The sequence below is a fragment of the Ursus arctos genome, unplaced genomic scaffold, assembly GCF_023065955.2.
Source record: "Ursus arctos isolate Adak ecotype North America unplaced genomic scaffold, UrsArc2.0 scaffold_12, whole genome shotgun sequence".
Classification (NCBI taxonomy): domain Eukaryota; kingdom Metazoa; phylum Chordata; class Mammalia; order Carnivora; family Ursidae; genus Ursus; species Ursus arctos.
In genome coordinates this window covers 54973681-54987786 of record NW_026622786.1, presented here as the reverse complement: position 1 = coordinate 54987786, position 14106 = coordinate 54973681, and the positions used below count along the sequence as shown (strand labels likewise).

Below are 14106 nucleotides of genomic sequence, written 5' to 3'. Positions count from 1 at the left end.
AAGATGGTCTCTCCCTCTCCCCTGCACTCATTCTCTCTCTCTAATAAATAAATAAATAAATAAGAATTTCACTTCTGGAGAGATCAGTAAGGAAGCACTATACCTAAATCTTCTGCTTCTCCTTTTAAAATTTCTCCAGTGTAGAAAGAGTCTCTTCTACGCTAAAATTATGCATATGACCAAAGATGAGCTATGAAGAGCAGCTATAGAGGAACTATGCATTTGTTAGGAATTATTCACACAATGAAAATTTTAGTCACCATGTAATAGTCCCTAACTTGGATTTGAATTTGAAACAGAATTTTAATTCAAAGTTCCTGCAAGATAACCCTTTTATTCAAAACCAACTGAACAGCTATATCGCAAGTCAACAAGGAAACAGAAGACTTAAAACTATAAACAAACTAGACATAACAGACATCTATATTACATATCAGCAAGCAAAAGCAGAATACATGGTCTTCTCAAGTGCACATAGGACATTCTCCAAGGCAGACTAAGACATAAGACAAAATACAATAAATTCAAAAGGACTGAAATTACATAAAAAATGTTCTCCAACAACAGCGAAATCAAACTATAAATCAGTAACAGCAGAAAATTTGGGAAATTCATAAACAGGTGGAAGTTAAACAGCAAACTCTCAAATAACCAATGGGTCAAAGAAGAAATAACAAGGGAAATTAGGAAATAGTTAAGATGTATGAAAATGAAAACACAATATCCCAAGACATATGGGATATCACTGAAGCAGTGCTCAGAGGAAAATTTTATCTATAAATGCCTAAATTTAAAAAAAAAAAGAAAGCTCTCAAATCAGTAACTTAACCTTACATTTTAAGAAACTACAAAAAGAAAAAACTAAAACCAAAGCAAGTGTGAGCAAGGACTCAAAAAAAAAGACAACAGCTAAATGGCAATAAATAAAATAGAACCTAGAAACACATCAATGAAACCAAAAACTGGATCTTCAAAAAGAAAAATTTAAAAATGTTAGCTAAATGGGTAGTTAAAAATTAGGAAAGGCTTAAATTACTAAAATCAGGAATGAATGAGGAGACATCACTACAGCACTTAGAAAAGGGATTATATTATAGTATTATAAATAACTGTAGGTCAACAATTAGATAATTTACACAAAATGAACCAATTTTTAGAAAGAAAGTACTGAAACTGATTTAAGGTGAAACAGAAAATATAAAAGATCTAAAATAAGTTAAAAGATCTAATTAGTTAAGAAAAGACTTACCACAAAAAGACTGGCTTCACTAGTGAATTCTTCCAATTTTTTCAAAAACCAAATACCAATCCTTTACGAAACCCACCAAAAAACAAAGGAGTAATTCACAACTCATTCTGTGAGGCCAGTGTTACTTTGATACCAAACCAAGACAGTGATGTCATAAGAAAGAAAAACTGAAGACCAATATCCCTTTTGAATACAGAAGAAAAACTTTAAACAAAATACCAAGAAACATATTTTAACATCTACAAAAAACTTACCATCACCAAGTGGGATTTCTCCCAGAAATATAAGATTAGTTTAACATCGCAAACCCAATCATTTAATGCAATACACCCTAGTAAAAGAATAGAAGACAAACACACCATACAAGTCAACACAAGGCAGAAAAAGCATTTGACAAAATCCAACATCCTTTCATGATAAAAACACTCAAAAAGTTAGGCAAAGAAGGGAATTTCATCAATTTACTAAATTATATCTATAAAAAACCTACAGCAAATATCATACTTAATGATAAAAGACTGAATGGCTTCCCTCCAAGGTCAGGAACAAGAAGAGAATATCCACTCTTGCCACTTTAATATTGTATAGGAGGTTCTAGTTAAGATCATTAGAAAAGCAAAAAGAAATAAAAGACATCCAGGTTGAAAAGGAAACAGTAAACCTTTTGTTATTTACAGATGACATGATCTTATATAGAGAAAACCCTAAAGAATCCAGAAAAGAAATAAAAAACACTGTAATTAATAAACATGATCAAAATGGTTTCAAAGTACAAGATCAGTCAATATTCTATACACAAGAAATGAACATTCTAAAAATGAAATTAAGAAAACAATTCAATTTAAAATAGCATAAAAACACAGTAAAATATTTGGGTATACATTTAAGAGAAGAAGGACAATACTTGTACACTGTAAACTATAAAATATTGAAAAAATGTTAAGATCTAAATAAATGGAAAAACATTCCATGGGTTGGAAGACTTAATATTGTTAAAAGGGCAATACTTCGCAAATTGATTTACAGATTCAACGTAATGCCTATCAAAATTTCAGCTGCCTTTGTGCAGAAATTGACAGCTGATCCTAAACTTCAAATGAAACTACAATGATCCAAAATAGGCACACATACCAAAAATCTTTTTAAAAGATAATAAAGTTGGAGGACCACTCTCCTACTTTCAAAAGTTATTGCAAAGCTAAAATAATCAAGACAGAATAGCATTACCATAAACACAGACATATAAATCAACAGAATATAATTGAGAGTCCAGAATTAAACCCAGATATCTATCATGAACTGATTTTCAGCAAGAATGGCAAGACCATTTGCTGGAGAAAGAATAGTGTTAGCAAATGGGTGTTGGGACAACTCATTATCTACATAAAAAGAATAATGTTGGACCTCTACCTCTCACCATGTATAAAAAGTAACTTGAAATGGATTATAGACAAATGTAACAGCTACCCCTATAAAACTCTTAGACAAAACATACAGGTAGGTCTTCCTGATCTTGGGTTAGGTAATGTTTTCTTAGATATAACTCCAAATGCACAAGCAACAAAAGAACTGAGAAATGGAACTTCGTCAAAATTTAAAATATCTGTGCTACAAACAATACCATCAAAAAAGTAAAAAAAAACAAAAAACAAAAAAACCCCACAGACTGGGAGAACATATTTGCAAGTCCTTCATTAGATAAAAACATTTGTATTCAGAACACATAAAGAACTACAACGCAATGATCAGAATATAAAAGCGCCACATAAAAAATGAGCATCCACTAGATAACAAAACAGACGTTAAAAAAGAGGGCAAAGGATATGACCAAATCTTTCTCCAAAGAAAGTATACAAATAGCCAGTGTAATAAAATACTCAAGATCATAACTATCAAGGAAAGACAAATCTAAACCACAAAGACAAACCTCTTTACTTGCACTAGGATGGCTGTAATCAAAGGGCCTGATAATAAAAGTGTCGGCAAAGATATGAAGAAATTGGAACCTTCAAACGCTGCTAGTAGAATTTTTAATGGTGCAGCAACATTGGAAAATAACCTGGTAGTTCATCAAAAGGTGAAATACAGAAATATCATATGATGCAACAATTTCTAGTATAAAAAGAAATGAAAACATATGTCCACACAAAAGCTTGTATATGAACTTTAATTGCAGCATTATTCATATTAAACATCATTATTCATATTTCATATAAAAAGTATAAACAACCCAAATGTGCATCCATACAGACTAAGGAATTCTGAAGTTATTTAGGGTTGGGTTAGGGGTTTAGGGGAGAATGGAGTTACTGCTAATGAGTACAAAAGTGTTCCAAAATTAGATTGTGATGATGGTTTCAGAACCTTGTGAATATATCAAAAAAAACCAAGGCATTATACACTTTAAATGGGTGAATTATATGTACACGAATTACATCTCAATGAAGCTGCGGGGAAGAAAAGCAAAAAAAAAATCTTTTAATGCCTCAGAACACTGCAAGATCTACAAATAAAACAAGCCTATATAGAAAAATGAAAAAAATTATACATTTAGAAAAATTTTATATGAAACACTCTTACCTCCAGTGCTTATTTCCACCTCTGTAGAATCTCTTTCCAAACTCCCTGCACTGCTAACAATATTCATTAAATGGATTGCAGTCCAAGCAAAAGGCATGCGATATTTCCCAAGTCTTTGACAAAACTGATCGGCTTGACTTTTCAGCTTCTCCAATTTTTCCTTATTCTGCAAAACAAAACTTTATACATTATGTAATTATGCTCAAAAGAAATGAATTAAAAACTACTTCATAAAACATAAAAAGACAGGGGCGCCTGGGTGGCACAGCGGTTAAGCGTCTGCCTTCGGCTCAGGGCGTGATCCCGGCGATCTGGGATCGAGCCCCACATCAGGCTCTTCTGCTATGAGCCTGCTTCTTCCTCTCCCACTCCCCCTGCTTGTGTTCCCTCTCTCGCTGGCTGTCTCTATCTCTGTCGAATAAATAAATAAAATCTTAAAAAAAAAAAAAAAAAAAAACATAAAAAGACAGGATAAGAATTCTCAATTCTCAACAAAGATGGAAAAATAGGGGCACCTGGGCGGCTCAGTCGGTTAAGCATCTGCCTTCAGCTCAGGTCATGATCCCAGGGTCCTGGGCTGGAGCCCTGAGGCGGGCTCCCTGCTCAGCTGGGAGTCTGCTTCTCCCTCTCCCTCTGTCCCTGCTCAAGTGCTGTCTCTCTCTCTAGCTCACTCTCTCCCTCAAATAAGTAAATAAATTCTTAAAAAAAAAAAAAAGATGAAAAAATAATCTATACCTTTCAGAGATCAACTAACACTATCTTAACCACTGAATAACTTCAACCCATTCTATAAATGTATGTGTAGAGTAAGTCTTTCAAATTTCTCTTTGTGATTATCTCACCTTGGTAGGAAAGAAAGTGGAGCAAGTGCCAAACATGTTTATGTATTACAAGTACTATTTTATGAAAAGAAACATAACCATGTTCTAGTCAGTAACTGCTAACTATAAAGTATTCGACGTTATGACTTACTAAATTTTATTATTCTGAAAAAGATGGAAGCAGTTGAGCCATTTGGAACTAATCTTTAATTTATGGCAAGAAAAGGAGTTAAGATGAGGTGCGAGTGGGGGAGGCACAAATAGGCTAATAACATACAAGCACAGAACTGTAATGAAAGAAGCAAAGAAAAAATTGTTACGAAGGGACTAAACCCTAGAAATAGACTGATGGTCCAAAGAGTATGTGCCTATCGGGAAGATATCCTGAAGTTGGCCCAACTTTTCGGCTGTCCCTGACACAAACACTAAGGTGGCCTGTGATAGCCAACAAATGGTCCAAGAGTAAAAACCGATACCAAATCTCTTACATACTCTTTCTATATACGATGTATACTCTAATGGTTGTCCTACCCTGAGACTCAGGTCTGGGAAAAGAGGGAAGGATAACTAAATGGTAGCACTGTTTATTGCTACCTACTATGCCTCCAAAATAGAATCTTGCTTTAAGAGACTAGATATCCAGTGTACTTGATTCTACCAGCTTATATACATACATAATAGACTGTTATTATAACTATGAGCTCCATAAAACAGCAAATTTAATTTAAAAAATGACGACCTGGGGAAAGCCAGAATACATTAACCCTGATTTCAACCAGCTAGCCAGGGATAAGAGAACATTATCATGTACCCAGGTCTACCTTGGTTAGCAGAAAAGGCTCAGTTCTTGTTTTAAATTTCACAAAGATAGAAAGCAAAACATATTCTAGATTTTGGTAACTTGTCCAGTATTCTTCAAGCGTACTCTCCTGGCTGTTTCAACTATTAAATCATGTGGTCAACAATCTAAGATCATCTGTTATTCTTTTTTTTATTATTTAAAAGATTTTATTTATTTATTTGAGAGAGACAGAGAGAAAGAGAACATGAGTGGGGAGAGGGAGAAGCAGACTCCCTGACTTAGCAGGGAACCTGATGTGGAGCTTGATCCCAGGACCCTGAGATCATGCATGACCTGAGCCAAAGGCAGACGCTTAACCAACTGAACAACCCAGGTGCCCCTCATCGGTTATTCTTTATTTTTAAGATTTTATTTATTGCTTTGTCAGACAGAGAGAGCACAAGCAGGGGGAGCAGCAGGCAGAGCAGGCAGAGGGAGAAGCAGGCTCCCCACTGAGCAAGGAGCCCGATGTGGGACTCAATCCCAGGACCCCAGGATCATGACCGGAGCCAAAGGCAGATGCTTAACTGACTGAGCCACCCAGGCATCCCTCATCTATTATTCTTGTAGGTAACTCAGGGTATCTGAAATTTAGTACCAACTTTATATAACACACTCTTGCTTTATAAATTGATCCAAATTCTAGAACACAGTGGTCAGATGGCAAAACAAAGATTGCATTTTCTATTTTTACTGTATTACTTAATTATCTGCAACTAGACAGAACTCCAGAATACTATCTTGCTATGCAAAGTTTTATTATCAATATCAATGTTTTATAAAAAATATCACTACTTTTGAAAATTTTAATTATTTAGGAATTAAACCACATTAACTTAGTTCTCTCCAAGAAAAAAAAATGTAGAGTCAATTAGTTTGGGGGTGAGGGAGATTTTAAAGAATAACACAGCACAGAGGCACCTGGGTGGCTCAGTCAGTTAACTGTCTGACTCTGGATTTCAGCTCAGGTCATGATCTCAAGGTTGTGACTGAGCCCTGCATCAGGCTCCGTATTGGGCATAAAGCCTGCTTAAGATTCTCTCACTCCATCTGTCCCTAACCAGCCCCACTCTAAGAAAAACAAAAAAACAAAAAAAAGAATAACAGCAAATGACACAAGCTAGGTGACAAAGGAAATAAAGAAGAAAATAATAAAGTGGGTAAGCCAATAGAAAATAAGAATTCATGAAATTCCTTAATATGCTTTGTATAGTATTCTCCCAAATAATAACTTGGGAAATCTGAGGATGTTTAGGGTTGGACTCAGAGATTTGGGGGAAATGGGGAGGGACTACATGACTACGAAGATGGGAAAAATGAGATGCATGATATTCTACCTTTGTGGCATCTGCTTCTTTGAAAATCATGTATGGTTCTGCACACTCTCCGATGTCACCTTGCTGTAGGACTTTTTCTAGCTGTCAAAGGAAAAAAAGTAAAGACTAATTAAGCCAAAGAAGAAAAAAAAAAAAGCAATCAAGCTGGAATGCAAGGATGGTTCACTATAAGAAAATCAATCAACTACATAATTCACTACATTAATGGAATGACAGAAGAAAAAACACATGATCATTCAATTGATACAAAAAAATAACTGGGCAAAATTCAACACCCTTTCACGCTAGAACACTCAATAAACTAGAAATACAAGAAAGCTACCTCAAAATAATAAAGGCCATATATGGAAACACCATAGCAAAAATCATACTCAATAGTGAAAGGCTGAAGGTTTTTCCTCTTACATCAGGAGCAAGATAAAGATGCTCACTTTTGCCAATTCAATTCAACAAAGTACTGGAAGTCTAAGTCAGAAAACAAGGAAGAAAAAGACCGGAAAAAAAAAAAAAAAAAAAGAGCCCAAATTTTAAAGGAAAAAGTAAAATTGTCCCTGTTTGCAGATATGATCTTTTGTTCAGAAAACCCTAATATTACACATACACACACACAAATAGTTGAACTAATAAATAAATTCAGCAAAGTTGCACGATACAAAATCAACATGCAAAAATCATTTGTATCTCTATACACTAATAATGAACAAGTCAAGAAGGAAATTAACAATTTCATTTACAGTAATATTAAAAAGAAAAAAAAATACAGGTATCCCCCATTTTGAGAAAGCTTGCATTATGTCACTTTGCTTTTACAGAAGACCTACATTAATACTTGCTTTCGCTAACTGAAAGAAATATGGAGAGTTTCAATTTTACAAAAAAAGGCAAAACATAAAAATAACATTCAACATTTGCTTTGCAGTTGCCAGATATACAGGCAGCATACACCCTGAGAAGCAAGAGTGGCACTGCCAAGCTCCTTGCCTGGACACTACACTCAGCATCTCAGCATCAAGCTGCCATAGCTTTGAACTGTGTCTAAGAGCATCTGTGCTTTATCTCCATTTATTTTGTGCATTTGTTGGCAAGATATGTCCAAAGGTACCAGGAAAGCCTAAGAGAGGTTATTTTTTGGGGTCTAAGCAGGACATATAAACTGTTTTAATCGTGCAAAGGAGTACGACATGACAACATAAATAAAAGAACAAACTAATGCTGCACATGACAATATGGAGGACTCTCCCAGACATTATATTGAGTGAAAGAAGCCAGAACCAAGAGCCTGCATAGTGTATGATTCCTTTCATATGAACTTCAAGAAGAAAAGCCAGCAATGGTGACAGAAGTTGGAATACTAGCTATCTGGTAGAAGGGAAGGGGTAGTCACTAGAAAGAGAAACACAAGAACCCTCCAGGGTAATGAGGTAATAGAAATACTGTATTGTCTTGAGCTCAGGAGTGATTACACAGATAAAAACACATGGAAGAATTCACCCAACTGTTTACTCCAGATTTGTATACTATAAAGATCTCACTGTATATATTTTATATCTCAATTTTTTACAAAACTGAGAAATACCAAGTGTAACTAACTGAAACTTATTCACTGCTGGTGGGAATGCCACTATCACAGATACTTTGGAAACCCATTCGATAGCATCTACCAAAGCTGACCCACAAATATTCTGACTTAGCAATTCTACTCCCAAGAATAAACTAAAGGGAAATGAATACATATACCTAGCCTCATGGAATGCAAATGTTTACAGAATTACTGATAAAGGGGCACCTTGGTGGCTCAGTCAGTTAGGCATCTGCCTTTGGCTCCGGTCATGGTCCCGGGGTCCTGGGATCGAGCCCCGCATTGGGCTCCCTGCTCAGCTGGAAGCCTACCTCTCCCTCTCCCACTTCCCCCACGTGGGTTCCCTCTCTCGCTGTCTCTCTATCAAGTAAATAAATAAAATCTTTAAAAAAAAATTACTGATAAAAACCACAAAATTAAATTAACCAAAATGTCTCTCACCAGTAAAGAGAATTATAATATATTCATATAATACTAAAAAGCAATGTAAATGAATTTTAAAACTGGGGCATGGGGCGCCTGGGTGGCTCAGTTCGTTAGGCATCGGACTCTTGGTTTCCACTGGGTCATGATCTTGAGGTTGTTAGATCACTGTCAGGCTCCACGCTCAGTGAAGCGTCTGCTTGGGATTCTCTCTCTCTCTCTCCCTCTGTTCCTTCCTCAACTCGCAGGCACATGCTCTCTCCCTCTCTCTCTAAAATAAATAAAATCTTTAAAAAAATAAAAAATAAAAATGTATACTGCATAGAGCAGTATAGATTAATCACATAATCATGTGGCAAGTCACAAAATATACATACTATTGGATCCTATTAACACAGTGTTCAAAAACAAACAAGTACTTTGGGGGGAGAAAAAAAGGAGTAGTTAACGGTACATGGGCAGTTTCTTAGATTCTGGTTAACATTTTGTTTCTTAACCTGGGTGGGTGGTAACATAATGTATTTATTTGGGGACAATTCATTAAGCCATATACTTATGACTTTTTTCATACCTCAATAAAAAATTTAATTAAAATAATTTTAAGCTTATTTTGTTATCATTACCTTACTGTAACCCAAGTCTTTTTTCATCTATTTGTGGGTTTCTTTCAATGAGCTTTGTTTTTATTCTCTAAAATGGTGGCTTTCAGAAACAATAATCCAAACATAATGGTATTACCCCTTTACCTATTTATCAGAATGTAACTATGCTATTAAACAGGACACAAAAATGAGCAAGGAATTAATAATCCTGGTTGAGCCAGAATTCCAGTACCTCAGACAGTGATAGACTACACTAACAGCCCCATTCTTCATGCTTCCTTTCCCCCACTCATTGCCACCTGACATTGGAATTCCTCTGAATAAAGAGGCCAAGTATATATTCCAACTTCTTGATTTTTGTGTTCTGTCACATGACTTGTCTTGGCCAACAGAATGTTAGCTGGTATGATGTGACTAAAGGCTTGAAAGATGCCTATGCAGGTGGGTCTGCTGCTCTTTGGCACTTCTGCAATCACCATGAGAATATGCCAGGCTAGCTTGCTAAAAAAGAGACATACAGAGAAGTACAGCTCCAGCTGAATCCACCGACCCGCAACCAATTAACAGCCAGTTGCAGCAACACGACCACCTAAGAGAGAGTACAGCCTTTATCGACTGACCACCAGACAACTCAGACGCATGACCTAAGTCAGTGCTTGTGGTCACATGTCACTGGGACTTGCTCTTTTTGTCCTTGTATAGCAATAACTCCCTAAGACACAGATCAACAGAATTTTTCCTCTCAAGAAACAAAAACACCCTGCTGGACCACAAGTGATTTAAGAAAACCTCCTAAATTAACATTTCCTTTAAAATTTTAACAATATTTTAACTTACTCATTTTTTTCGAAATTACAAGAAAGTCTTTTTCTAAGTATATACACGTATTTGTGTACATATGTATTTTACACAATTGAGGTCATACAGTAGAGTTTTGTACCGGACTTGTCACTGAATATATCATACATACATTTCTGTGTCACTAAAAATTCTTCCAAATTGTGGTTTTATTTGCCATAGTATCCCATCATATGAATATACCATGATTTATCTCCCTATTTACTTATATTGAACATTTATGATATTTCTTTTTTTTTAAGATTTTATTTATTTATTTGACAGAGAGAGACAGTGAGAGAGGGAACACAGGCAGTGGGAGAGGGGAGAAGCAGGTTTCTTGCTGAGCAGGGAGCCCAGTGCAGGGCTCAATCCCATCAGGACCTGAGCCGAAGGCAGATGCTTAACAACTGAGCCACCCATGTGATATTTACGATATTTCTTATCTTTAATCCTATCTCAGCTGTTCAGTCCCATGATGTCAACCAAATCCTGTCACTAAATGATCTCATTTTCAAGCAGTCAATATTCCAACCATCAGCTATATCTTTCCATCTCATTTCCTCAAATATGTTCTGTTTTATGAAAATGTACTCATATTCCCATGTAAAGGAATGTGTATATACTATATCAATTCTATTAATACCTAGAACTTTACTCTTCCAGTTTCTAAAGACCTCTGCTACTAAATCTTTGCTTCTAAGACTGTTCATTGTAGCTAAGACCTATTTTAACCTGAATTCATAGCAATGTGTCCACAAATTAGGACATTATTCCTGTGGGTAAATAGGATTCATTTCATGACAATCCACTTTATAACCTTATTGTAAAATTCATTACCGTTTATGATAATTTTATATAAATAAAGATAAAATGATTAAGGAATATATTTTAGGCTTCTCTCAAGTCAAGGTCAAGTTATGGTAAATTATTCTTCGAGTTATCCTAAGCTGAGCAGCTTAGTAAGATTCAGATTTTACAATTTGTAATCCTTAGTTCTTTTTTGTTTTTGTTTTTGTCTTTGTTTCAAGTTTTTATTTATGCTCCAGTTAGCTAATACATAGTGTAATACTAGTTTAAGGAGTAGAATTTAGAGATTCATCACTTATATACAATACCCAGTGCATCACAAGTGCCTCCTTAATACCCACCACCCATTTAACCCATCCCCCTGCCCACCCTCACTCCAGCAACCCTCAGTTTGTTCTCTATAGTTAAGAGTCTGTTTGATGGTTTGCTTCTCTCTTTTTTTTCTCCTATGTTTCTAATTCTTATTCTCAACTGCCTGACATTCAAATCATAATGCTCCATGACCTCAATGATTTAAATATTGATATCTATATAATATAGGAACCGAGTGATAAAATCATAGTAAGGTTCCTATGAAAGTTAATTTTATATGCCAACTTGGCTAGGCTATGATGCCCAGTTATTTGATCAAACCAATCTACATGTTGCCGTGAAGGTATTTTTTTTTAGAGGTGATTAGCATTTAAATCAGTAGAGTAAAGCAGACTACCTTCTCCACAATGTGGGTGGGCCTCATCCAATTAGGAGAAGGCCTTAAAAGCAAAGACTGAGGTTTCCCAAAGAAATAATTCTCAACACTGCCTGAGCCTCCAGTCTGCTGCCCTGAGGAATCCAGACTCAAGACTACAATATCAACTCTTACCTGAACTCCAGCCTGCCACCTTGCCCTACACATTTCAAATTTGCCCCCTCATAATTACATGAGCCAATTCCTTAAAATCAGTGTGTGTGTGTGTGTGTGTGTGTGTCTCCATCCTACTGAACTATTTCTCTGGAGAATCCTTACTAACAGAGCTCCCACTCAAAAAAAAAAAAAAAAAAACTTAGGAAGCACTTATAGTGTACGTCCAATATTGTGTTAACAAAAATTAAGATGAAAACAATAAAGATAAAATCTTTGCCCCTGAAAATCTTGCAATATTAATAGAGACAAGTAGACAGACACCACACAAATAAACCAATATATTTAACATTAGTCTCACCTTTATTACAAGAAAAACATCTTGTGAAGGATAAGTGATAGAAAAAATAGCTGATCTTGCCAAGGTGGTAATGGCAGCAGGTGGTACGTGGGGACGTAATAATCCTTTCATCTGCTCAGAATTAAGGTCAAAATAAAAGTTTTCTGAAATCTAAAAAACATTCATATATTAAATTTAAAATCTATACATTTTACAAAAATCAAGCACACTCTTAAAATATTATAGATACTAGAACACTATACTAACATACAGTTTATGATACATTTCAATGAGCAATCTTTAGTATCTAAAACAAGGTAAAAAGAAATATACAAACTATTTGGGAAATATACAAGAAACTTATTCTAAAGAACTATATCCCTAACTTCTTTGATTAGATATGTAACCTGTAATAAAGTACACAAAGAAATTATTAAGATGAACTACCTCAAACTGAGTCTTTAAAACATTATATATTTTAGCAGATTTGATTTAGCAAATACAAGCTGCTGGAGCAGAGCTCCACTGCAGAAATCTGTAATATATTGACAGCAGAAGTCACTGAAAAGTACTTAGTTTCTACTACACATTAATTAGGCTTAGAATATAAGTTAAGAAATCCTACATGAGGGGTGCCCAGGTGGCTCAGTCAGTTAAGCATCTGTCTTTGGCTCAGGTCATGATCCCAGGGTCCTGGGATCGAACCCCATGACGGGCTCCCTGCTCAGCATGGAGCCTGCTTCTCTCTCTCCCTCTGCCCTTCCTCCCTGCTCGCTCGCTCTCCAGCTCTCTCAAATTAATCAAATCTTTGGTTTGTTTTTTTTTAAAGATTTTTCATTTATTTATTTGACAGAGAGCACAGCAGGGGGAGCAGCAGGCAGAGGCAGAGGGAGAAGCAGGCTCAGTGAGCAGGGAGCCCTAGGTGGGGCTTGATCCCAGGACCCTGGGAGCATGACCCAAGCTTAAGCAGAAACTTAAAGACTAAGCCACCCAGGTGCCCCAATAAATCAAAACTTTAAAAAAAAAAAAAAAAAAAAAACAAGAAAGGCTGTATGAAATAGCCCTCTGAAAAACTCCTAAGAGTAATACAGATATAATGGTAAAACTAAAGCAGTATTTAAGACAAAATATTTCAAGCACACATAAATGATCTTTTAGCTAGCATAAATTTTAAAACTGCATCATCAAAAATTCCTAATGATTCTAATCCTTTATACATTTTTTGCCTAAAATACTTTTCTTATATTAACTTTTCTTAAACTAAAAGAAAGCTGCTTCTGCTACTTGCTTTTGGAACTCTTTCCATTAAATAAAAACTAGGAATTAGCTAAACTATTTTATAATAAGAAAATATTTAACAAGCCTCAATAAATTAAATTTCTATTTTCTTTTTAAAAGATACATGTTTGGGGTGTATGAGTTGGTTAAGCTTCTGCCTTCGGCGGGGAGCCTGCTTCTCCCTTTCCCTGCCCACCCCCACACCTGTCCATGCACACACGCACACTTTTCCCTCTCTCAAATAAATAAAATCTTAAAAAAAATAAAAAATAAAAGATACATGTTTAACAATTCTCAAAAAAAAATTATCTTATAAAACAAATTAAAAACAAGTTTCTAAAACCAAGAATTGGGACAAAAGACTATGTTCAAACAATATACTCTTACCTTTTTCTTTTCCTTGACATCATATAAAGCCAAACTTGCAAAAATGGGTTCAATTTCAATTTCAAACCTTTAAGAAGAAAAAAAAAAAGGATTTTAACTTTTCTTTCTGAAACACTTTACCATGTGTATCTTTCAGTTTAAACTCAAAAATTACCTCCTCTAGGTAATCTTGTATATTCAA

The 14106-nt window shown here is 35.3% G+C and overlaps 1 protein-coding gene across 6 annotated transcripts in view; it reads right to left on the bottom strand.

Moving 5' to 3' along the window:
- The window catches only part of DOCK7 (dedicator of cytokinesis 7), a 202493-nt gene that overhangs the window by 138930 nt on the left and 49457 nt on the right, over positions 1-14106 (bottom strand). For 5 of the 6 annotated variants that reach the window (XM_026497942.4, XM_026497941.4, XM_044383796.3 and 2 more), the window contains exons 8-11: positions 13926-13992; positions 12282-12431; positions 6829-6909; positions 3830-3995 (exon numbers count right to left, since the gene is read on the bottom strand). In XM_026497942.4, the coding sequence (XP_026353727.2) occupies positions 3830-3995; positions 6829-6909; positions 12282-12431; positions 13926-13992 (464 nt within the window). Of the gene's footprint in view, positions 1-3829; positions 4009-6828; positions 6910-12281; positions 12432-13925; positions 13993-14106 lie in introns of those variants that run through there. The other variant, XM_044383798.3, reaches the window with a different exon arrangement.